The sequence below is a fragment of the Poecile atricapillus genome, chromosome 4, assembly GCF_030490865.1.
Source record: "Poecile atricapillus isolate bPoeAtr1 chromosome 4, bPoeAtr1.hap1, whole genome shotgun sequence".
Taxonomy (NCBI): Eukaryota; Metazoa; Chordata; class Aves; order Passeriformes; family Paridae; genus Poecile; species Poecile atricapillus.
The window spans coordinates 76,688,830-76,712,060 of record NC_081252.1 but is presented as its reverse complement, the minus strand read 5'-3'; the positions used below and the strand labels follow the sequence as shown (position 1 = coordinate 76,712,060).

Sequence of the window (23,231 nt, the reverse complement as noted above, 5' to 3'; positions counted from 1 at the left end):
TTCTGGCACTCTGCTGCTTTAGGGTTCCTGCCTGCAGCTGTCTCAGGGAAACGGGAGCGCTGTTAGGGCTGCTGTTTAGGGTTTGAATAGTCCTGTACTCTACCTTATATCCCAACCTGTACCCCTTTTATTTTCACTGTTTGTCTCCAGCCCTCGACCTCTGAAGCCCTTACTCAGCCTCTCTGTGTCACTGCCAAGCTCCCCCGCTGAACCCTACAAACTTAGTTAGAAACCTACGCTTGCAACCGGGGATGCTCCTTATCCATAGGCCCCAAGAGATGTCCATTAGCCCGGACCAGGCAATCCACAGTTGCTCCCTACCCTACCTAAGTTTGGCCCTGAGACAGGGCAGAGGCTGACAGAGCCGAACTCTTTGCGGAGGCCAGGCACGAAGCCCTGCCAACCGCCGCCTCGAGGAGGGGTGGGAGCAATCCCCGGCTGCGGAGGGACCGAGAGCCCAGGGTGGGGCGGGGCGGGAAACCCCCTGTTTCCCCAACCCTACGGATCGTCCCCCCACTATCTCCTGGCTGGCCCTAGCACCAGGGAACTGCCTGCAGCTCTCGAGGGTTCTGGCACTCTCCTGCTTTAGGGTTCCTGCCTGCAGCTGCCTCAGGGAAATGGTGGCACTGTTAGGGCTGCTGTTTAGGGTTTGGGGTGGGGTACACCTGAACTCCACCTTACCTATACCCCTTCTTTTCACTGTTTCCTCAGCCTTTTTTTTTTTTGGAATTCTTGTGACAGATTGAGGGCACCGGGGAGGGACTGCCAAAGTGAAATCAAAAAGGAAAAGGAGAAAGATCACCCCTGCAAATCCACAGTGGCTCAGCTGTTCAGGTGCTGCTTCCTGGCAAAAAGCTTTGTCCCTCACCATCTCCTTTAAGCGGTGCTCCAGGTCCAAGTGCATCCAGGTGCTCCCCCAGACCCTATGAGATGCTCTCACCATCACTCCATCAGATGCCACTGGGAGCCCACCAGAAACTCCTCTCCTCCGGCAGATCCCTGCCAACGTTGATTTGCCACTCGTATTTGACCCTGTAATAACGGCAAAATTGTTGCCCTCCGTCAGGTACGTGTTGTTAGACACAGGTCTTTCCATAGCCATCTTTTCAAGAACGGGGTGCCATCCCTGCTTGATTGCTAAATTATCGGTAAAATCTGGAAAACCTAAATGAGAAAAAGAATCTAAAAGACTGAGGAGTTAATATGGGAACCTTTATATCATTAAACTAATAGGTTTTGAAATAAAGTGAATTCTTCCACTCCAACTGCAAAAATCCCATTCCTAAAAACGAAATAACCAAAAAACAAATAGCATCAAATTCCCACCAATATCATCAATAAAATCACAGAACCTCCACCAGCCAAGGGAAAAAAATCTTAACCTAGAAAAAACCCAAACCGCCTCAAAAAGATTCAACACTGAAACACAACACATCCTAACACCTCAACTACCTATACTGAAGTAAACTTTCAAAACAAATATTCCCTCTATCCACATCACCATTACCAGATAAAACCAATAAAGTACTCTATCACAGCACCCCTGAAGCAAAAAACTAAATTGCCCTAAAATTTTTTAATTTAATCACAAATTAACCCCAAAATAAAAACTTTAATCTCGCTAACAAAGAAAACCCCAAAACAGGTAACACAAACAAAACCCACACCGTACAACCCACTACCGGCAAAAACGGATACTATGCTCTTTCACTAACAGTTCTTATAACATCAGCAAAGTTAAACATAAATAAAAAGCAACCCTATTGAACTCCACACAACAAATCACACCAACTGTTAAAAAATAATCAAACTAACTCACTAAACTCAAGACCATTCAACTAACCCTAAACATTAGTAAAAAAAACCCCAAAGCTCTACATTTATAGTAATACATAATTACCAATACTCTATAAAAAAATTTAATAGCTAATTAAAAACATTAAAAAAACAATCTAAACTACTAAAAAGTTAAAAAATACCACCCACAAAAATATACCTATAAAAATCCACCATATAAATGCCTGTGTCCCCAGAAAGGAAACTAAGAAATGCCACAACAGAAAGAAATCCAAACTTATCATCAACACCTAAACTAAAAAAGACAACATTAAATAAATAGAACATATCTGTTATTACACAAACTACAAACAAAATAAGATTAGACCATCAATTACTAAAAATCACCTTAAAACCACTCAATAAAATACTTTCAAAAATTGAAAACTGCATCTAACAAAAGCCACCTAATGAACACCCAAAACTCCCCTAACCAAACAAACCCTACCCCATCTGAACCCCTACATACAATAGAGAACTAAAATCCCAATAATACCTATCAAAACCTATTTTAATTGATTCTACCTAAAATACAAAAAAACCCATTCATAAAATCATCTTTATTCAGAAACGAAATTTCACATAGTATACAACATAAAAAAAATAAAGCAACACACTGTGTACCACCAAAAAAAACCTAATATTGAATAAAAACCACATATAAATACCTTTACTTACTAAATATTACAACCACTATTTATATTTACCTGTATTTCTATAAAAGTATATCTAAAATTAAAAAGCATTAATTTAATCATTAAGGCAAAGATATACAATAAAAAATAAAATGTCCTAAAATTCCATTATATTATATTATATCCCCACCATCTGCTTTATGCCCAAACATAAGTTCTGTAACTTCAAAACTAAGAAAGAAAAAAATTCTTTGAACACACAATCTACATACAGTACTAATACAGCCTCACACAAATTCTCTCTCAAATCTATTGTCTAACAAAGGCAACAAGAAATCAATTTTTTACTTTTTTAAAATAACTTCTCATTGATTAGTGAATACAAAATAATTGCCAAAACCGTAACAACTTCTTCTAAAACTATTCAACTTTACTCCGACCCAAAAACCCAGGCTACCACCAAAACACCCCATGGCTCAAAAAGATCCACGCCACAGCCCAACTCCAAAAACATCCAAACCATACGTGCAGAAAAACCCTTCTAAATCTCCTGCTCTTTTCTCCACAACAAAACAATTATCATTTCGTTATTCATCCTTTTTTCCTCTTACCTACGCCCTACTTATTAAAATAAACATTTTTTTTCAATTTTCCTCAAAAGATATTTCCTTTAAAATCAATTAAAAAACAGACTGAAACCTGCCTTCTATTAAGAAACACATTCGTTTTAAAACAATTCCTCCCCATTGGTCTCAAAGCTTTCCAAGGTTTGGATCCCGTTCCAGTGCACCAGAACCAAATCAACCTGCTCTGGCTCTGGAAACATCAGCGACACCAAACCCAGAGCACGAAGCACCTCGCCGCTCCTACCCCGCTGTCCCTCGGCCCTGCTCTCTCGCGTCCTACGCTGCAGAGCGCTGGGAGCCAGGTTCAGCCCCGAGAATTGTCGCATCCATTTCCTCGGACATTCCAGCTTCCACGGGGATATTGCGGGGACCCCCTGCATTCCATTCCCTAGTACAGCAGCAAGACAAAGTTCTCCCCCAGCCCGCGTCTCCAGAAAATCGTGTACAAGGGTTAACAAGCTCCGAGGTTTGAGAAATACGGTCTGCCCAACAAGCCCAACTCTGCATCCAGGGGAAATGAACATCACAAACAGATTCATGCACACCAGATGCACGGGACGCTGCCAGCTTGGACCTACAATTAACTCGGCAATGGAAAAACCTGAGCTCGAAGCCCTCACGTGAGGGTGCAAAAGGTATTGGACGCAGTTTCTAGAAGGCGCCACATCGTTATTTAAAGGCGCGGCTCGGCTAAAGAGCAATACCGACAAAGCCCACAGACAAAAAGCCTGGGGGGTCTGGGTTCGATTTTTTCCCTCCCCTCCTTTCAGCGGCTTTCACGGGAGCCCCGGCAGCGGCGGCACTCGGCACCCGGGGGCGGCCCCGCGCTCCTGCCCCCGGACGGACCGGGGCTCCCGGCAGGAAAGCGGCTCCTCCGGCGGGCGGGGGCGGCCCCGGCCCCGGGAGAGCCCGGCCCGCCCAGCGGCACCGGGACCGGCCCGAAGGGACCCCGGCGGTGCCCGAGCCCCGCGCCCGGAGCGGGCGGAGCGGCCGGACGGACACAGCTCCGCGCCGCGGCTCCCGCCTGCCGGCCCGGCAGAGCTCACCTCGCCTCCGCACGGCTCTGTCTCTCCCTGGGGGCTGCTCAGCCGCCAAATTCCCGTTGCGCCTCAGCAATTCCCCAGGGAATGCCAGGAGCGCTCCCCTGTAAGACATTTGGTGCCGGGGGCAGAAGCGCCCTCAAATGCAGCGGCACGGCCACACGTGACCCCGCCAAATGCTGGAAAAGCCGGTGTTCCCGTCAATTGGACCCCGGAAACTGAGGCAACAGGGTATGTTCCTGCAATCTTAAACCAATACAATGGCAAATAAATGTGCGCTCGACACTTCATTTCAATCCCCTACGGCAGCAGAAAAAGATTTTTCTCGAATAAAATCTCTCAAATGATGGGAAAAGGGGGATTTTCATCTCAGTTCAGACCGTGACAAAGTGCAGACAACAGGGCTTCCCCCTCAATTTAAACCTCAGAATAACGAAAAAAGGGGAGGTACCCACAAATCAAACACATGATACAGCAAGAATACTTTTCCCCTTCCTTAATCCTTGTGTTAAAACAACACAAGGATTCGCTGTCAACCGATATACCTAACACCCTGGAAAAGGCAGGTTTTCCTCCTATCGGTACCCTCAAAAACATAGGTGAAAGGGGATTCCCCCCAGTTTAAACACAGACAATAATGGAGGACGAGTTTCTTCCCTCAGTTTGAACTTCTTTTGTTCTCATCACCCCCCCCCCTTTTTTTCTTTCTTTTCTTTTCTTTATTTTTTTTTTTTTTTCTGGGAGAACAAGGCAGTGAATGGCAAAATAAAATCAAAAGGGGAGAGAGAAAAGTCCCCTCTGCAAACCCACACTGGCTCACCTGTTCTGCTGCTGCTCCGTGACACAAAGGTTTGTCCCTCAGCACCTCCTTTAAGCAATGCTCCACATCTCAGTGCATCCAGGTGTTCCCCCAGGCCCTGCAAGATCCCCTCACCATCATTCCATGAGACACCCGGGGGACCCGGCCATAAACCTCTCTCCTCCAGTTGCTCCCTGCCCAAATGAGATGAGGGAAACCATCCCCCTGAAACAGTGCCCAGTAGGACCCACCCCGTCCTCATCCTCATCACTGCTCACACCTGGGGCTGCTCTGAGCCCTCATCATCCTCGCTGCTCACACCTGGAACTGCTCTGTCCCCTCATCATCCTCACTGCTCCCACCTGGGGCTGCTCTGAGCCCTCATCATCCTCACTGCTCCCACCTGGGGCTGCTCTGTCCCCTCATCATCCTCACAGCTCACAGTTTGTGCTGCTGTTACCCCAAGACCGAAGGCAGGGGCAGAAGGAACCCATTGCTCGTTCCCTAGACAGATTGATATTACTTGTATTTATTTCTTATTTATGCCTATATATATCTCCCTATATTTATATCTTTATTATAGATTTGTATATTTTAATTTCTATATTATTTATTTAAAATCCCTCCTCTAACCAAATAAAAAACAAAAAGCCCCTTCAGCTTAAATGATTATTTAAATATTTTAATGCCTATTTTTATCAAATTTATATTCATATTTATATACTATATTGAACTAGGCATAACACACAAGGTATCCTATATTAAAAGACATCTCTATTAACAACTACATCTATATTATTCCTATTATATATTAAATAGAAACCTATTTGTATGTATTTATAACCCGTATATATCTTTATATATTTAATATATATATTTCTATATTGTACATTTTATTTAAAAGCCCTGACTCTACCCAAATAAAAAAAAGCAAGCTTTTATTGTAAACTAGATTTAAATAATTCTTTTCAACTGAGATTTATAGTTTTTATTTATGCTATATTTTGTATATATTCCTGTATTAATTCTATGGAATATAGGTTAAAGCATATTACAATAACATACATGAGATTACTTATCTTTTAGATGTGTAGATTTATGGACATTATTTCTATTATGTATTTTCTATTTATAGGGCCTTCTATTTTTACATTTATATCTTTATCTATTTCTCTTTCTATTTTTCTGCTTTTTGAAATTTGCATTTCTTTCTATTTTAAACTCTATAAATTCATTCACCGAACACATCAGAATAACAAAAATATAAAGCCCTGGACAACCCCAAGTGCAGAACGCACTCGTCTCTATGGAACTCATCTCTATGCAACTTAGAGACACAGAAATTTCACTTGGTGCATTTTAATGCCTCATTGATGCACAGATGTGTTTTATACACTCATATTTTACAGGGAAGTAAGAGGTGGAAAAACAAAACCCACTTCTTTAACCCTAAGCCGTTCCTGACATAACAAAACCCTAAAGACGGCGTGCACAGAGAGGGGGTTTCTTTCCAAGGGAATTTAGAGAGATCCATTCCTGTTCCTTGCCAATGCCTACCGTAAAAACCAGAACAGCTCCACAGGTTTTTGGATTCTGCATCCAGCCCTCGCAGGGAATTTCCTGGCAGCTCGGGGTCCCCTCTGGGCAAGGGTACCCGGCACGAGCCCTCCCCATTCCCCGCTCACCTTGCTCCTCCAGCGCAGCGCCTGCCTCCCTCTGCCGGGGACCTCGGCGTGCCCCAAGGGACACGGGAGCCCCCCAGTGCCCACCCCGTCCCCCTCAGCCTTTGCTCCTCACCCCCAAAGAAGGCACAGAACAACTCCAACTGCCCTGGACAGCAGCACCCTGCTTTATTGGAAGCCCTTCTAGGACTAGACCCCCTCCCAAAAAGGAGCTCTGCTGCAACAAGAAAAGGGGGGCAGGTGCCAGAAATCCCTCCCCAAAAACCCCAGGCACAGGCCAGAGGCAGAAAGAGGGAGTGGTGGCAGAGAGGACACAGGAAGAAAAGAAAGAACAAAAGAATGGGCTGTAGGATGAAATAGAAAAACAAAACAAAACGGAAAAAAAACCAAACCAAATCACCAAAAAACCACCAAAAACAAAACCAAACCACCAAAAAACCAAAACTTCCACCCAAACCCAAAACCTGGCATGGGCAGCAAGACAGAGAGGGATTGAAAAAGAACAGAGCCAAGGAAGGGGACACAAGGAGCCACTGGGAAACAAGGGCACGGGGAAGAGCAGAGAGACAGACGGAATTAAAAAAGGCACGTGAGTGAGCCACGGAGAAGGACACAGAAAAAGGCCGAGCGCAGAACACACAGCAAGGACAGAGGGATTCTGTCCTTGATTGGACAAGAGGGAAACAAGGAGCCAGAGGGGAAAGGACCACGCCAGGGGCCGGCAAGATGGACGAGATGGACAAGGTGCTTCTCCCTCTGGCCACTACGGCGAGCGCAGCTTCCCCGCAGTTTCACGTCTCTTCCAAGCACAACAGGTGAACAAAGAGCAGCACAGAGCCGCCGGTCTCCAATGCTCCGCAATCTAGAAGGAAAAAGAAGGAAAAAGGAAAAAGACCGGTTCATTCTGCCACCAAAGAGAGTTGCTTATCCCAAGACACCTTATTCCAGGCACAGAAATCATTTCTGCCACTCGAACAAACCCACTCGATGCTGTCTCAAGTCGATGGCAGCTACTTAAACCCTGTCTCAAGAATCACAGGGACACGAGCCTTGCAATTCTCAGGAAGGACTCGGCTGAGTCTTCAAGATTTCCCCACCCACAGAAGCCAGTGATCCCAGCTTGAAACAGCACATTTCCTCCCAACCCCATAGAAATTGCCCTGTGCTGCCAGCACTGAGGCTGCCAGCAGGAGCAGCAGGAGCAGCTGGAGCAGGAGCAGCAGATCCGTCCGCTCCGGGCGCGGGTCTCGGGCACCGCCGGGGTCCCTTTGGGCCGGTCCCAGTGCCCCTGGGCTAGTTCAAAATAGTATATAAATTTGATAAAAATAAGCATTAGAAATATTTAAATAATCATTTAAGGTGAAGGGGATGTTTTTTTAAATTCGGTTACAGGCAGGGCTTTTAAATAAATAATATAGAAATGAAAATATAGAAATCTATAACAAAGGTATAAATATAGGGAGATATATATATATATATATATATAGAGAGAGAGAGAGAGAGACATGAAAAAGAAATAAATACTAGTAACAAATATATACTAGTAGATTAATAATAAATATGAAAAATATATGGATGGACGTTAATATATTTTAATATCTATTATGCAATATATCTATGTGTATAAATATAAAAAATCAATATGATGGATATAGATATTAAAAATATTTAAATGAAGGGCCTTTTTGCTTTTTATTTGGTTAGAGGCAGGGCTTGCTAAATTCCGATGGGGGGTTTTTTGGGCCGTTCCTTGGAGAAGGGTTTTTGGAAGGGGCCTGCACACCTTGCTTCTTGCCGGGCTTCTTTGCACGTGGGGGGGCGATCCCCGCCCAGCCCCGGGCTGAGCTCTGCGGCAGTGCTGCCACCTTGTGGCCACAGAGCGGTACTGCACCTGTGCCCCGGCGCGGGCGGGACCGAGCCGAGCGGAACCGAGCCGAGCCGAGCGGAACCGAGCCGAGCGGAGCCGAACCGAAGCGTGCCGAGACGAGCCGAGCGGAGCCGAGCGGAGCCGAACCGAGGCGTGCCGAGCCGAACCGTGCCGAGCGGAGCCGAGCGGAGCCGTGCCGAGCGGAGCCGAGCCGAGCCGAGCGGAGCCGAGCGGAGCCGAGCCGAAGCGGGCCGCGGCAAGGACCCCGTCAGAGAGAGGCGTCCTCACCGCTGCCTGTCGGCGCCCGGCTGGCTCGCGTCCGGCCCCGGCGCCGCTGAGCGTACAGCCCGTGTCGGCACGGCCGGAAAAGCCGCGGAAAATTGCGCCGGAGCGGCGTCGGCGTCGGGGTGTTTGTCAGGCAGTCGAGTTAAACACCCACCGCCCGGGGTCCTTGCATTTTCCCGCCTTTTCGGCCGCCATGCTTGGAAGGTCAAAGCCAGCCGCGACTCGGCAGCCATCTTGTGAGGGGCGTGACGTCACTTCCGCCCTTCCTCGCCGCCATCTTTGTTGTGGCTGAAGCCACTTCCGGCCGAGCGGCCATCTTTGTTGTGGCACGATCGAGGCCCCCGCTGCTCTCAGCGCGTCTGTCTACCTTACTTGCCTGAACGAAAAACCCGACGAAGCCGGCCGACTCCGAGCACTCCGGCTGATTTTCCGCCGCCTTTCCCGGGGCGAGGACGGTGGCGGCGGGGCTCAGCGGCTCCGGAGCTGGGCGGCGGCTGCGCCTGCGGCGGCAGGCATTGGAGTCGACGCCTCTGCCGGGGTCCTACCGGCCGGCCGCAAACTTCAGTGTGGCAATCAGCCCGACCCGGCTCCTGCGGGGGGGGTCCCGGCTCGACACGGCACGCCTCGGTTCGGCTCCGCTCGGCTCCGCTCGGCTCGGTTCCGCTCGGCTCGGCCCCGCCCGCGCCGGGGCACAGGTGCAGTACCGCTCTGTGGCCACAAGGTGGCAGCACTGCCGCAGAGCTCAGCCCGGGGCTGGGCGGGGATCGCCCCCGCACGTGCAAAGAAGCCCGGCAAGAAACAAGGTGTGCAACCCCCTTCCAAAAACCCTTCTCCAAGGAACGCCCCAAAAAACCCCCCATTGGAACTTAGCAAGCCCTGCCTCTAACCAAATAAAAAGCAAAAAGGCCCTTCATTTAAATATTTTTAATATCTATTTCTGTCATATTGAACTTCTTTATTTATACTAATAGATATAATACATAACAGATATTAAAGTATATTCTATTAGCATAATAGATATTAAATAGATATTAAAATTTATTATATAAACATCTATCCATATAGTTTTCATACTGAATATTAATCTACTTGTCTAGATTAAATTACTTGTATTTATTTCTTTTTTATGGCTATATATATTAATATATATATATGTACCACCCTATATTCATTTTTGGAGTATAGATGTGTATACTTTCCTTTCTATATTATTTATTCAAAAGCCCTGCTTGTAACAAAATAAAAAATAAAAAGACCCTTGATTTAAATAGTTTTAATATCTATTTCTATCATATTGATCTTCTATATTTATACACATAGATATAATACATAACAGATATTAAAACATATTATATTAGCATCTATCCATATAGTTTGCATACTGAATATTAATATACTCGTCTAGATTTGGATTACATGTATTTATTTCTTTTTTATGGCTATATTTATATATGTATATATATACATATATATATCTCCCTATATACATTTCTTTATTATAGATGTGTATATTTTCATTTCTATATTATTCATTTAAATGCCATGCCTTTAACCAAACAAAAACAAAAAGTCCCTCATTTAAATATTTTTAATATCTATTACTATAATATTGATCTTCTATATTTATACACACAGATGTAATGCATAACAGATATAAAATATATTACCATTTATCCATACAGTTTTCATACTGAATATTAATCTACTTGTCTAGATATGGATTACATGTATTTATTTCTTTTTTATGGCTATACATAAATAAATATATATACATATATATATCTCCCTCTATTTATTTCTTTAGTATAGATGGGTATATTTTCATTTCTATATTATTCATTTAAATGCCATGCCTCTAGCCAAATAATAAACAAAAAGTCCCTTGATTTAAATATTTTTAATATCTCTTTCTATCATACTGATTGCTTTATTTATACATATAGATACAATGCATAACATGTATTAAAATACATTACCATCTATCCGTATATTTTTCATATTGAATATTAACCTGCTTTTCTAGATTTAGATAACTTGTATTTATTTCTTTCTTATGGCTACGTATATATCTATATCTATCTATCTATCTATCTACCTATCTATCTATCTATCTCCCTATATACATTTCTTTATTCTAGATGTGTATATTTTCATTTCTATATTATTCATTTAAATGCCATGCCTCTAACCAAATAATAAACAAAAAGTCCCTTCCTTAAAATATTTTAATATTTACTTCTATCATAGTGACTTTCTATATTTATAGACATAGATATGTTGCATAACAGATATTAAAATTTATTATATTAGCATCTATCCATATAGTTTTCATACTGAATATTAATCTACTTGTCTAGATATGGCTTACTTGTATTTATTTCTTTTTTATGGCTATATATATTAATATATATACATATATATATATCTCCCTCTATTTATTTCTTTAGTATAGATGTGTATATTTTCATTTCTATATTATTCATTTAAATGTCTTGCCTCTAACCAAATAATAAACAAAAAGTCCCTCATTTAAATATTTTTAATATTTACTTCTATCATATTTAATCTATTTAATATTTACTTCTACCAAAATCCCCCTGGGACCCCCAAACCTCCCCCAGACCTCCCAAACCCACCCCAAACCTCACCTGGAACCCCCAAACCCACCCAAAACCTCCCCCAAAATCCCCCTGGGACCCCCAAACCTCCCCCAGACCTCTGAAACCCACCCCAAACCTCACCTGGAACCCCCAAACCCACCCAAAACCTCCCCCAAAATCCCCCTGGGACCCCCAAACCTCCCCCAGACCTCTGAAACCCACCCCAAACCTCACCTGGAACCCCCAAACCCACCCAAAACCTCCCCCAAAATCCCCCTGGGACCCCCCAAACCTCCCCCAGACCCACCCAAACTCACACAAGACCTCCCCAGGATCCCCCAAACCTCCCTGGGACCCCCAAACCCACCCAAAACTTCCCCCAGACCTCCCAAACCCACCCCAAACCCCACCTGGAACCCCCAAACCCACCCAAAATCCCCCTGGGACCCCCAGACCCACCCAAACTCACCCAAAACCTCCCCCAAATCCCCCCAAAGCTGCCCAAAACCCCCCCAAACACACCCAAAACCTCCCCAGGACCCCCCAAACCCACCCCAAACCTCCCCCAAACCTCCCAAACTCACCCAAAACTTTCCCCAAATCCTCCAAACCTGCACAAAACCCCCCTGGGATCCCCCAACCCCCCCAAACGCATCCAAAACCTCCCCGGGATCCCCCAAACCTCCAAAACCCACCCCAAAACCTCCCTGGGACCCCCAAAACCTCCCCAGTCCCCTCCAAACCCCCCAAAACCTCCCCCAAACTCACCCAAACCTGCCCAAAACCTCCCTGGGACCCCCCAAATCTGCCCCAAACCTTCCCAAAAACCTCCCAGGGATCCTCAAAACCTCCCCAAATCCCCCAAACCTGCCCAAAAACCTCCCAGGGACCCCCCAAACCTCCCCAGGACCCCCCGGGACCCCCCCCCAAGCCCCCCAGCCTCACCAGTTTTTGGGGGTCGGGGAAGGGGGCCCGGCAGATGCTGGGGGGCGCGGGGTGGGGGCGGGGCAGGCGCTGCCACAGCTCCTCGGCCACGAAGGGGGCGAAGGGGGCCAGGAGCCGCAGCCCCAGCTCAGCCGCGGCCACCAGCGTGGCCAGGACAGCGGGACGGAGCTGCGGGGACTGCAGGGACACCTTGGCCACCTCCTGGGGACAGAGGAGGGGATTTGGGGTGAAAAACCTCAGATTTGGGATGTTTGGGGACTCCTGGGGACAGGAGAGGGGTTTGGGGTGAAAAACCTCGGATTTGGGACACCTTGGCCACCTCCTGGGGACAGGTTTGGGGTAAAAAACCTCAGATTTGGGACATTGGGGACACCTTGGCCACCTCCTGGAGACAGGAAATGGGATTTGGGGTAAAACACCTCAAAATTGGGACGTTTGGGGACTCCTGGGAACAGGAGAGGGGATTTGGGGTGAGAAACCTCAAATTTGGGACATTTGGGGACACCTGAAACACCTGAGGAACCTCTTAGGGACAGGAAAGGGGTTTTGGGGTGGAAAACCTCGGATTTGGGACACTGGGAACTCCTGGGGATGGGTTTAGGGTGAGAAATCCCAAATTTGGGACATTGGGGACTCCTGGGGACAGGTTTGGGGTAAAAAACGTCGAAATTGGGATATTTGGGACACCTCAGCCCCCTCCTGGGGACAGGGGAGGGGATTTGGGGTGAGAAAACTCAAATTTGGGACATTGGGGACACCTGAGTCACCTCCTGGGGACAGGGGAGGGGTTTTGGGGTAAAAAACTTTGAATTTGGGACATTGGGGATTCCTGGGGACAGGTCTGGGGTAAAAAACCCTGAAATTGGGATATTTGGGACTCCTGGGGGCAGATTTGAGGTGAGAAATCCCAAATTTGGGACATTGGGGACAGCTGAAACACCTGAGGAACCTCCTGGGGACAGGAAAGGGGATTTGGGGTGAAAAACCCCAAAAATGGGACATTGGGGACATCTCAGGAACCCCCCGGGGGACAAAGGGAGAGCGAAAGGTCTGAAATGGGGAGAGAGACCCCAAAATGGGGAAAAAAACCCCTAAAAATGGGGAAAAAACCCCAGAACAGGGAGGGAGGACCCCAAAATGGGGACAAGAACCCCAAAATTGAGTCAGGAATCCCAAAATGGGGACAAGAACCCCAAAATTGAGTCAGGAATCCCAAAATGGGGACAAGAACCCCAAAATGGGATCAGAAACCCCCCAAAAATGGAATTGAGAAACCAAAAAGGGATCAGGAACCCCAAAAATGGAGATGGAAAACCCCAAAAACTGAGACAGGAACCCCAAAAAATGAAGCTGGAGAACCCCCAAACCCCGACACCCAGAACCCCGAAACCCGAGTCTAAAACCCCGAGACCTAGAACTGGATCTAGAACCCCAAAACCTACGACCCAGTCTAGAACCCGGTCTAGAACCGAGTCTAGAACCCCGAAACCTAGAACCGAGTCTAGAACCGAGTCTAGAACCCCGAAACCTAGAACCGAGTCTAGAACCGAGCCTGGAACAGAGTCTAGAACCCAGTCTAGGACCGAGTCTAGAACCGAGTCTAGGACCGAGTCTGGAACCCCAAAACCTGAGCCCAGACCCCCAAAAAGAAGCTAAACATAGAACCCAAAAAAAGTGTTTTTGGCAGTTTTTGGGGTGTTTTTGGGGTGTTTCAGGTGTTTTTGGGGTTCCTCACCAGGTAGACGTCGCAGAAGCTCCTCAGCCAGCAGCTCTGGACAGCTGTTTTGGGCTGTTTCGGGGTGTTTCAGGGTGTTTTTGGGGTGTTTTGGGGTGTTTTGGGCTGTTTCAGGGTGTTTTGAGGTGTTTCAGGGGTATTTTTGGCGGTTTTTGGGGTGTTCAGGGGTGTTTCAGGTGTTTTTGGGGTTCCTCACCAGGTAGACGTCGCAGAAGCTCCTCAGCCAGAAGCTCTGGACGGCGGCGGCGGCGCCCTGGAGCTGCAGCGACTCCAAACGACGACAGCTCTCGGCCACGGCCCCAGCCAGGCGGGACAGGAGCCAACGCTCCAGGGGGGACGAGGGGAACACCTGGATTGGGGAGAAAACGGGGAGAATTGGGAAAAAACGGGAGAAAATGGGAGAAAATGGGGGGAAAATGGGAGAAAATGGGAAAAAACGGGGAGAAAATGGGGTAAATTGGGAAAAAATGGGAAAAAACAGGGAAAAAAATGGGAAAAAACGGGGAGAAAATGGGGAAAATGGGGAAAAAATGGGAAAAAAACAGGGAAAAAAATGGGAAAAAACGGGGAGAAAATGGGGAAAATTGGGAAAGAATGGGGGAAAATGGGAGAAAACGGGGAAAAAACGGGGAGAAAATGGGGAAAAATGGGAGAAAATGGGAATTTGGGGGTCCCAGGGGGCGTTTTGGGGGTCTCAGGGGGTCTTTTGGGGTTTCAGGGGTGTTTTTGGGGTTTCAGGGGGTGTTTTTGGGGTCTCAGGGGTGTTTTTGGGGGTCTCAGGGGGTGTTTTGGAGTTTCAGGGGTGTTTTTGGGGTTTCAGGAGGTGTTTTTGGGGTCTCAGGAGGTGTTTTTGGGGTCTCAGGGGGTGTTTTGGGGTTTCAGGGGTGTTTTTGGGGTCTCAGGGGTGTTTTTGGGGGTCCCAGGGGGCGTTTTGGGGGTCTCAGGGGGTGTTTTGGGGGTTTCAGGGGGTGTTTTTGGGGTTTCAGGGGGTGTTTTTTGGGGTTTCCGGGGGTCCTGGGGGTCTCTGTCACCTCCTCAGGCGGTTTTGGGGTGCCCTTCTCCCCCTCCAGGGCCCGCAGCACGAAGCCCACCCCGTTCCAGACTTTGTTGCAGAAGCGGCGCTGAGTCAGCACCGAGGCCACGCCCAGACGGATTTCGGGGCCTGGGGGGGGAAATTTGGGGTCGGGGGGGGCACCAGGACCCCCCCAGTAACCCCCAGACCCTCCCCAGTGCCCACTGGGGCTCCTCCCAGTAACTCCCAGTAGCCCAAAGCTCCTCCCAGTAACTCCCAGTGCCACCCTGGAGAGGTTCCCAGGGGTTTTGGGGTGATTTGGGGGGTCCCCAGAGGTGATTTGGGGGATCCCAGGGGTGATTTGGGTGTCCCCAGCAGGGTTTTGGGGTGATTTGGGGGATTGCAGGGGGTTTGGGGGTGATTTGGGGGTCCCAGGGGGGTTTTGGGGTGATTTGGGGGATCCCAAGGGGGTTTTGGGGTGGTTTGGAGTGATTTGGGGGTCCCAAGGAGTGATTCAGGGTGATTTGGGGGTCCCCAGCAGGGTTTTGGGGTGATCTGGGGGTCCCCAGCAGGGTTTTGGGGTGATTTGGGGGTCCCCAGGGGTGATTCAGGGGTTCCCAGGGGTGATTTGGGGTGATCTGGGGGTCCCCAGCAGGGTTTTGGGGTGATTTGGGGGTCCCCAGAGATGATCTGGGGTGATTTGGGTGGGGGTCTCACCGTGGGCGTTGTGGCTGCTCAGGGCCAGCCTCAGGGTGTCGGCGCCGCACTCGGGGATCCCCTGCGGGAACTGGCGCCTCTGGGGGGGTTTGGGGGGTCAGGGGGGCCCCTGGGGGGGCGATTTCGGGGGGTCCTGGGTCACTTTTGGGGGTCCCACCTGCCCCTCCTGGGCCGTCTGCAGCTCCCGGGGGTCCAGAGTCTGGCTCTGCAGCTTCTCCTGCAGCTCCTGGGGGAGGAAAAGCCCCAAAACCGCCCCAAAATCAGGCGGGTCTGGGGTTTTGGGGGGAATTTTGGGGTTTTTGGGGGGTTTTGGGGGTTTTTGGGGGGTTTTGGGGGTACCTGGAGCGTGGCCCCCCCGATGACGTCGCAGGGGTCGATGACATTCCCGAGGGATTTGCTCATTTTGCGCCCCTGGGAATCCCGGACCAGAGAGTGCAGCAGAACCTGGGGGGGACAGGGGGTTGGGGACCCCGAAAATGGGGTTGGGGACCCCGAAATGGGATTGGGGACACTGAAAATGGGATTGGGGACCCCAAAATGGGATTGGGGACAATGAAAATGGGATTGGGGACACTGAAAATGGGATTGGGGACACCAAAATGGGGTTGGGGACACCAAAATGGGGTTGGGGACCCCGAAAATGGGATTGGGGACCCTGAAAATGGGATTGGGGACACCAAAAATGGGATTGGGGACACTGAAAATGGGATTGGGGACCCCAAAATGGGACTGGGGACCCCAAAATGGGATTGGGGACAATGAAAATGGGATTGGGGACACCAAAATGGGGACAAGTGACCCCCAGGAAAGGATCAGACACTTGAGGACACTCAGGTGACATTTGGGGACATTTGGGGACATTTGGGGACACTGACCTGGCCGAAGGGCACCTGTCCCATCAGCTGCTGGCCCAGCAGGACCATGGGGGGACACTGAGGGGACACTCAGGTGGCACTCAGGTGACATTTGGTGACACTGAGGTGACACAGGTGACACAGGTGACACTCACAGGTGACACTCACCTGTTGGAATGGCACCTGTCCTGTCAGCTGCTGGCCCAGCAGGACCATCCGGGCCACCCAGAAGAAGAGGAGGTCACCGCCCGTCACCAGCACCGAGGTGGGGTAGAAACGCCGCAGGGCGGGGCTCTGGGGACACAGGGGACACTTGGGGACACTTGGGGACATTTGGGGGACACTTGGGGACATTTTGGGGACATCTGGGGGACACACAAGGACATTGAGAGGACACTTGGGGACATTGAGGGGACATTGACGGACGTGTGGGGAGACACTGGGGACACCTGGGGACATCTGGGGACATTTGGGGACATTTGGGGACACTTGGGGACACCTGGGGACAGCGAGATCTCACCTGGGGACGTTTGGGGACATTTGGGGACACTTGGGGACATTCGGGGACAGTGCAGTCTCACCTGAGGACATCTGGGGACGTTTGGGGACACTTGGGGACATTTGGGGTCTCACCTGGGGACATTTTGGGTCTCACCTGAAGACATTTAGGGACATTTGGGGACATTTGGGGGCACCTGGGGACATTTTGGGGATATTTTGGGGACATCTGGGGACACTTGGGGACATTTGGGGTCTCACCTGCTCGGGCCAGCCCAGGGCGGCGAAGGGGAAGAGGGCGGAGGAGAACCAGGTGTCCAAAACATCGGGGTCTGGGGAGGGAAATGTCACCAAATGTCACCAGGTGTCACCAGGTGTCACCAGGTGTCACCAAATGTCACCGGGGGACCCCAAAAATGTCATCAGGGGTCACCAAATGTCACCAGGGAACCCTGAAATGTCACCAAATGTCACCAGAAGACCCCAAAAATGTCATCAGGGGTCACCAAAATGTCACCAGGTGCCACCAGGGAATCCTGAAATGTCATCAGGGGACCCCAAAATGTCACCAAATGTCATCAGATGTCACCGGGGGACCCCAAAATGTCATCAGGAGAGTGGGAAATGTCACCAGGTGTCACTGGGGAACCCTGAAATGTCACCAGGGGACCCCAAAACCCATCAGGGACACCGGGGGGGGATTTGGGTGGTTTTGGGTATTTTGGGGTGTTTTTGGCTGTTTTTGGGGTATTTTTGGCTGGTTTTGGGGTGTTTTTGGCTGTTTTTGTGGTGTTTTTGGCTGGTTTTGGCTGGTTTTGGGGTATTTTGGCTGTTTTTGGCTGGTTTTGGGGTGTTTTTGGGGTGTTTCTCTCACCTTGCTCTTGGGGACACCCCAGGGTGGGATTTGGGTGATTTTGGGTGGATTTGGGGTGGTTTTGGCTGGTTTTGGGGTGTTTTTGGCTGTTTTTGGGGTGGATTTGGCTGGTTTTGGGGTATTTTGGCTGGTTTTGGCTGGTTTTGGGGTGCTTTTGGGGTGTTTTTGGGGTGTTTCTCTCACCTTGCTCCAGCTGCAGCTCCTCTTGGGGACACCCCAGCGCCGTCGCCGCCGCCCCCCTCACCTCGGCCTCGCTGCTCCCCACGAACCAGGGACCCTCGGGACCCCCGGGACCCCCCGTGGGGAGGGGGCTGCGGGACCCCCCCTCACCTGGAACGCCGGCACCTGGTGACCCCAGCACAGCTGGTGGGACAGGCACCAGTCCCTGGGGGAGAGGGGACAGTGAGACCCCTCCCCAAACACCTGGGACACCCCTGAACACCTGGGGAACACCTGGGACCCCTCCCCAAACAGCTGAGACCCCTCCCTGAACACCTGGGACCCCTCCCCAAATACCTGGGAACACCTGGGACCCCTCCCCAAATACCTGAGACACCCCTGAACACCTGGGACCCCTCCCCAAATACCTGAGACCCCTCCCCAAACACCTGAGACCCCTCCCCAAACACCTGAGACACCCCTGAACACCTGGGACCCCTCCCCAAACACCTGAGACACCCCTGAACACCTGGGACCCCTCCCCAAACACCTGAGACACCCCTGAACACCTGGGACCCCTCCCCAAACACCTGAGACACCCCTGAACACCTGAGACCCCTCCCCAAATACCTGAGACCCCTCCCCAAACACCTGGGACCCCTCCCCAAGTACCTGGGTGGGATTTTGGGGGATATTTTGTGGGATTTGGGGGTTTTTGGGTTGGATTTTGGGGGATTTTGGACACCCCTGAACACCTGGGACCCCTCCCCAAACACCTGAGACCCCTCCCCAGGTACCTGGACCCCTCCCCCAGCCCCTCCCCCTCACCCCACGTTCTCCATCCAGGTTTTCCAGTTCTTCTCGTGGAATTTGGGCACCAGGCGGAGCCTCCCCGACGTCACCGCCTGCGGCCAGGTGACACCTCAGGTGTGACACCTCCAGGTGTGTGTGACACCTCCAGGTGATACCTCAGGTGTGTGTGACACCTTAGGTGTCCCCAGGTGTGTGTGTGACACCTCAGGTGTGTGTGTGACACCCCCAGGTGTCCCCAGGTGTGTCCCCAGCTGTCCCCAGGTGTCCCCAGGTGTGTCCCCAAGTGTCCCCATGTCCCCAGGTGTCCCCAGGTGTGTCGCCAGGTGTCCCCAGGTGTGTCCCCAGGTGTGTCCCCAGGTGTCCCCAGGTGTGTCCCCAGGTGTGTCCCCAGGTGTGTCCCCAGGTGTCCTCAGGTGTCCCCAGGTGTCCCCAGGTGTCCCCAGGTGTATCCCCAGGTGTATCCCCAGGTGTATCCCCAGGTGTGTCCCCAGGTGTCCCCAGGTGTGTCCCCAGGTGTGTCCCCAGGTGTCCTCAGGTGTCCCCAGGTGTGTCCCCAGGTGTATCCCCAGGTGTCCCCAGGTGTATCCCCAGGTGTCCCCAGGTGTGTCCCCAGGTGTCCCCAGGTGCGTCCCCAGGTGTCCCCAGGTGTCCTCAGGTGTATCCCCAGGTGTGTCCCCAGGTGTCCCCAGGTGTATCCCCAGGTGTCCCCAGGTGTATCCCCAGGTGTCCCCAGGTGTATCCCCAGGTGTATCCCCAGGTGTCCCCAGGTGTGTCACCTGCAGGGCTCTCTGGGCCACGTCTCTACAGCTCAGGAACCACTGGCGCTTCAGCAGGAACTCAACGACGTCCCCGGAGCGGCTGCGGGGACAGGAGGGGACATTGGGGACAGGAGGGGACATTGGGGACAGGAGGGGACATTGGGGACACCTGAGAGGACACCTGGGGACACCTGAGGGGACACCTGGGGCTACCTGCAGAGGGGCAGGGTCATGGCGTGGTCCTGGACCCCCCGGAACAGCCCCAGCTGGGCCAGCGCTGCCACCACACGGGAACGGGCCTCGAACCTGGGGACACCCTGGGGACAGAGGGGACAGCAGGGGACATTGGGGGGACAGTGGGGACATTGGGGACACCCTGGGGACAGAGGGGACAGCGGGGACACTGGGGACAGCCTGGGGACATTGGGGACAGCCTGGGGACAGAGGGGACAATGGGGACACTGGGGACATTGGGGACAGCCTGGGGACAGAGGGGACAGTGGGGACACTAGGGACATTGGGGACACCCTGGGGACATCCTGCGGACAGGAGGGGACACTGGGGACACCCTGGGGACACCCTGGGGACATTGGGGACATTGGGGACACCCTGAGGACAGAGGGGACACTGGGGACATTGGGGACACCCTGGGGACACGAGGGAACATTGGGGACATCAGGGGGACACTCTGGGGACACCTGGGGACACCCTGCGGACAGGAGGGGACATCGGGGACATTGGGGACATCACAGGGACACCCTGGCACCACTGGGGACACCCTGCAGACACAAGGGGACAGAGGGGACATTGGGGACATCAGGGGGACAGCCTGGGGACAGGAGGGAACATTGGGAGGGACATTGGGGACACCCTGGCACCACTGAGGGACATTGGGGGGACATCACGGGGACACCCTGGGGACACCAGGTGTGGTCCCAGCTGTCTCCAGGTGTCCCCAGGTGTATCCCCAGGTGTCCCCAGGTGTCCCCAGGTGTCCCCTGCTGTCCCCAGTATCCCCAGGTGTGTCCCCAGCTGTCCCCAGTGTCCCCAGGTGTCCCCCGCTGTCCCCAGGTGTGTCCCCAGCTGTCCCCAGTGTCCCCAGCTGTCCCCAGTGTCCCCAGCTCACCTGCAGCCAGCCCCCCCCCGGGGGACACAAGGTGCCATCGTCCCCGATGACGCAGGGCAGGGGCAGCCGATGGACCCGGGCCAGAGCCAGGTCCTGGGGGCTGTGCCCGGGGGTCACCTTCACCGCACCTGGGGACACAGACACACCTGAGACACCTGGACTGTGTCACCTGTGTCACCTGAGACATCTCTGAGGCACCTGAACTGTGTCACCTGAGACACCCCTGTGTCACCTGTGTCACCTGAGACACACCTGAGACACCTGAACTGTGTCACCTGTGTCACCTGCTGTCACTCCTTGCTCCCTTTTCTGTCCCAGACTGGTCCCAGGGCCCATCCCAGTCCCTCCCAGTCCCTGTTTAACCCCTCCCAGTCCCTCCCAGTCCATCCCAGTCCCTCCCAGTTCCATCCCAGTCCATCCCAGTCCATCCCAGTCCCCCCCAGTCCCCGTTTAGTCCCTCCCAGTCCCTCCCAGTTTCCCCAGTACCGGTTCCGCGCTGGGGCTCCACGCTGGGGTCGCTCACCACGGGCAGCAGGGCCCCGCTGAACGGGTGCCTCACCTGCCGGCCCTGCAGGTGCTGAGGGGGCGTGGTCAGCCCTGGCCCCGCCCCCTTTCCAGCTCTGGACCAATCCCAGCCAGGCCAGGCCCCCCCCAGCCCTTGGCCACACCCCCAGAGCCATTTCAGGCAGCGAAGCCCCGCCCCTTTACCCTTATATGGTCAAAGGGGAGGGGCCAAACCTGGACAGCCAATGGCTGCCCTGCAGGGAAAGCCACGCCCACACCAATTAAAGGGTCCCAAAGCCCTGCCCCCAGGTCAGGCCCCGCCCATTCAGGCCCCACCCAAATTCAAGCCCTGCCCCCTTTGAGGCCCCGCCCCCAGGCGAGGTCCCAGCCATTCAAGCCCTGCCCCATTCAAGCCTCACCCCCAGGTGAGGCCCCGCCCCCCTTGAGACCCCACCCATTCAAGCCCTGCCCCCAGGGGAGACCCCACCCCTTTGAGGGCCCACCCCTTGAGGCCCCGCCCCCTTTGAGGCCCCGCCCCCTTTGAGGCCCCGCCCCCTTTGAGGCCCCGCCCCCTTTGAGGCCCCGCCCCTCACCAGGTAGCGCGGGTCCCGCGGGTGCACGGCCACGGCCACGTCACCAAAAATGGTCTCGGGACGAGTGGTGGCCACCAGCAATTCCAGCCCTGGGGACATCAGGGGACAGCTCGGGGAGACCATGGGGAACACTTGGGGACAGCTCGGGGACACTCGGGGACAGCTTGGGGACACTCGGGGACAGCTTGGGGACACCAGGGGACATCAGGAGACACTCGGGGACAGCTTGGGGACACTCAGGGACATCAGGGGACACTCGGGGACAGCTTGGGGACATCAGGGGACATCAGGGGACAGCTTGGGGACACCAGGGAACACCAGGGGACAGCTCAGGAACATCAGGGGACAGCTTGGGGACACCGGGGGACAGCTCAGGGACATTCGGGGACACCAGGGTACACCAGGGGACACCAGGGGACAGCTTGGGGACACCAGGGGACACTCGAGGGACACTCGAGGGACATCAGGGGACACTTGGGGACATCAGGGACACTTGGGGACACACCACAAAACCCAGGATCCCATCCCCAGAGCCACCCCAATGTCCCCAGAGCCATCCCAGGTGTCCCCAGAGCCATCCCAATGTCCCCACTGCCACCCCCAATGACCCCAGTGCCACCCCCAATGTCCCCAGTGCCACCCCAAGTTCCATCTAGGAACACCCGCTAGACTCCAACTACACCCTACATGACAAATTTCAAATTACAGGGGCCTGGGACTTGGCCTTTTACACCTACACCCAGGCTGGGCAGCAGGACAGAGCAGCTCCGGGACAACTACACCCAGACACCCGTGACACACCAGACAACAGACGAGGGGACACAACGGGGAGACAAAACTCTGGGCCACAAGAATGGCCGCAAGGACCGAGAGAACGCGGAACGAGATGAGCCGGGTGAGAATGAAGGCGAGCTGATGAAGCTCGCAGAACCCGGGAGGAAGAAGATGCTGACGGAATGACAAACTCCAGCAACTGCCAAGACGGATGCCCGAGAATTTTAGGGCCACAGTCCTCTACCTATCTCTGCGTTTCTTCAAGACCTAAGCCGCAGCAATGGATCCTCGCGGCGCACGGCTGTCGACACAGCACGGAACAAGACCTCTAAAAGACATCCGATCGGATGCTTTTAAAAGAGAGACGCGATTCCAAGGCCTCTGAGGGCTCCAGAGGCAAAGCTTCGATGGTGTCGGGCTGAGGAGCCCAGAGAACAGAGATGCTACGAGTGACACCGGGGTTTCTGGTAAGCCCCCAGAAGAGATAAGGCGAGGCACG

At 52.1% G+C, this 23,231-nt stretch overlaps 1 protein-coding gene across 1 annotated transcript; it reads right to left on the bottom strand.

Moving 5' to 3' along the window:
- Positions 1-5,374: 5,374 nt before the first annotated feature.
- LOC131579233 (valine--tRNA ligase, mitochondrial-like) lies at positions 5,375-22,081 on the bottom strand. Its single transcript, XM_058838867.1, is given in 17 exon segments — positions 5,375-5,389; positions 12,316-12,516; positions 14,247-14,399; positions 15,082-15,212; positions 15,780-15,858; positions 15,937-16,005; positions 16,119-16,223; positions 16,802-16,927; positions 17,393-17,463; positions 18,189-18,300; positions 18,303-18,390; positions 18,993-19,069; positions 19,754-19,835; positions 19,949-20,052; positions 20,862-20,989; positions 21,348-21,438; positions 21,959-22,081. Coding segments are annotated over 17 exon segments (1,755 nt in total).
- Between the last annotated feature and the right edge of the window lie 1,150 nt (positions 22,082-23,231).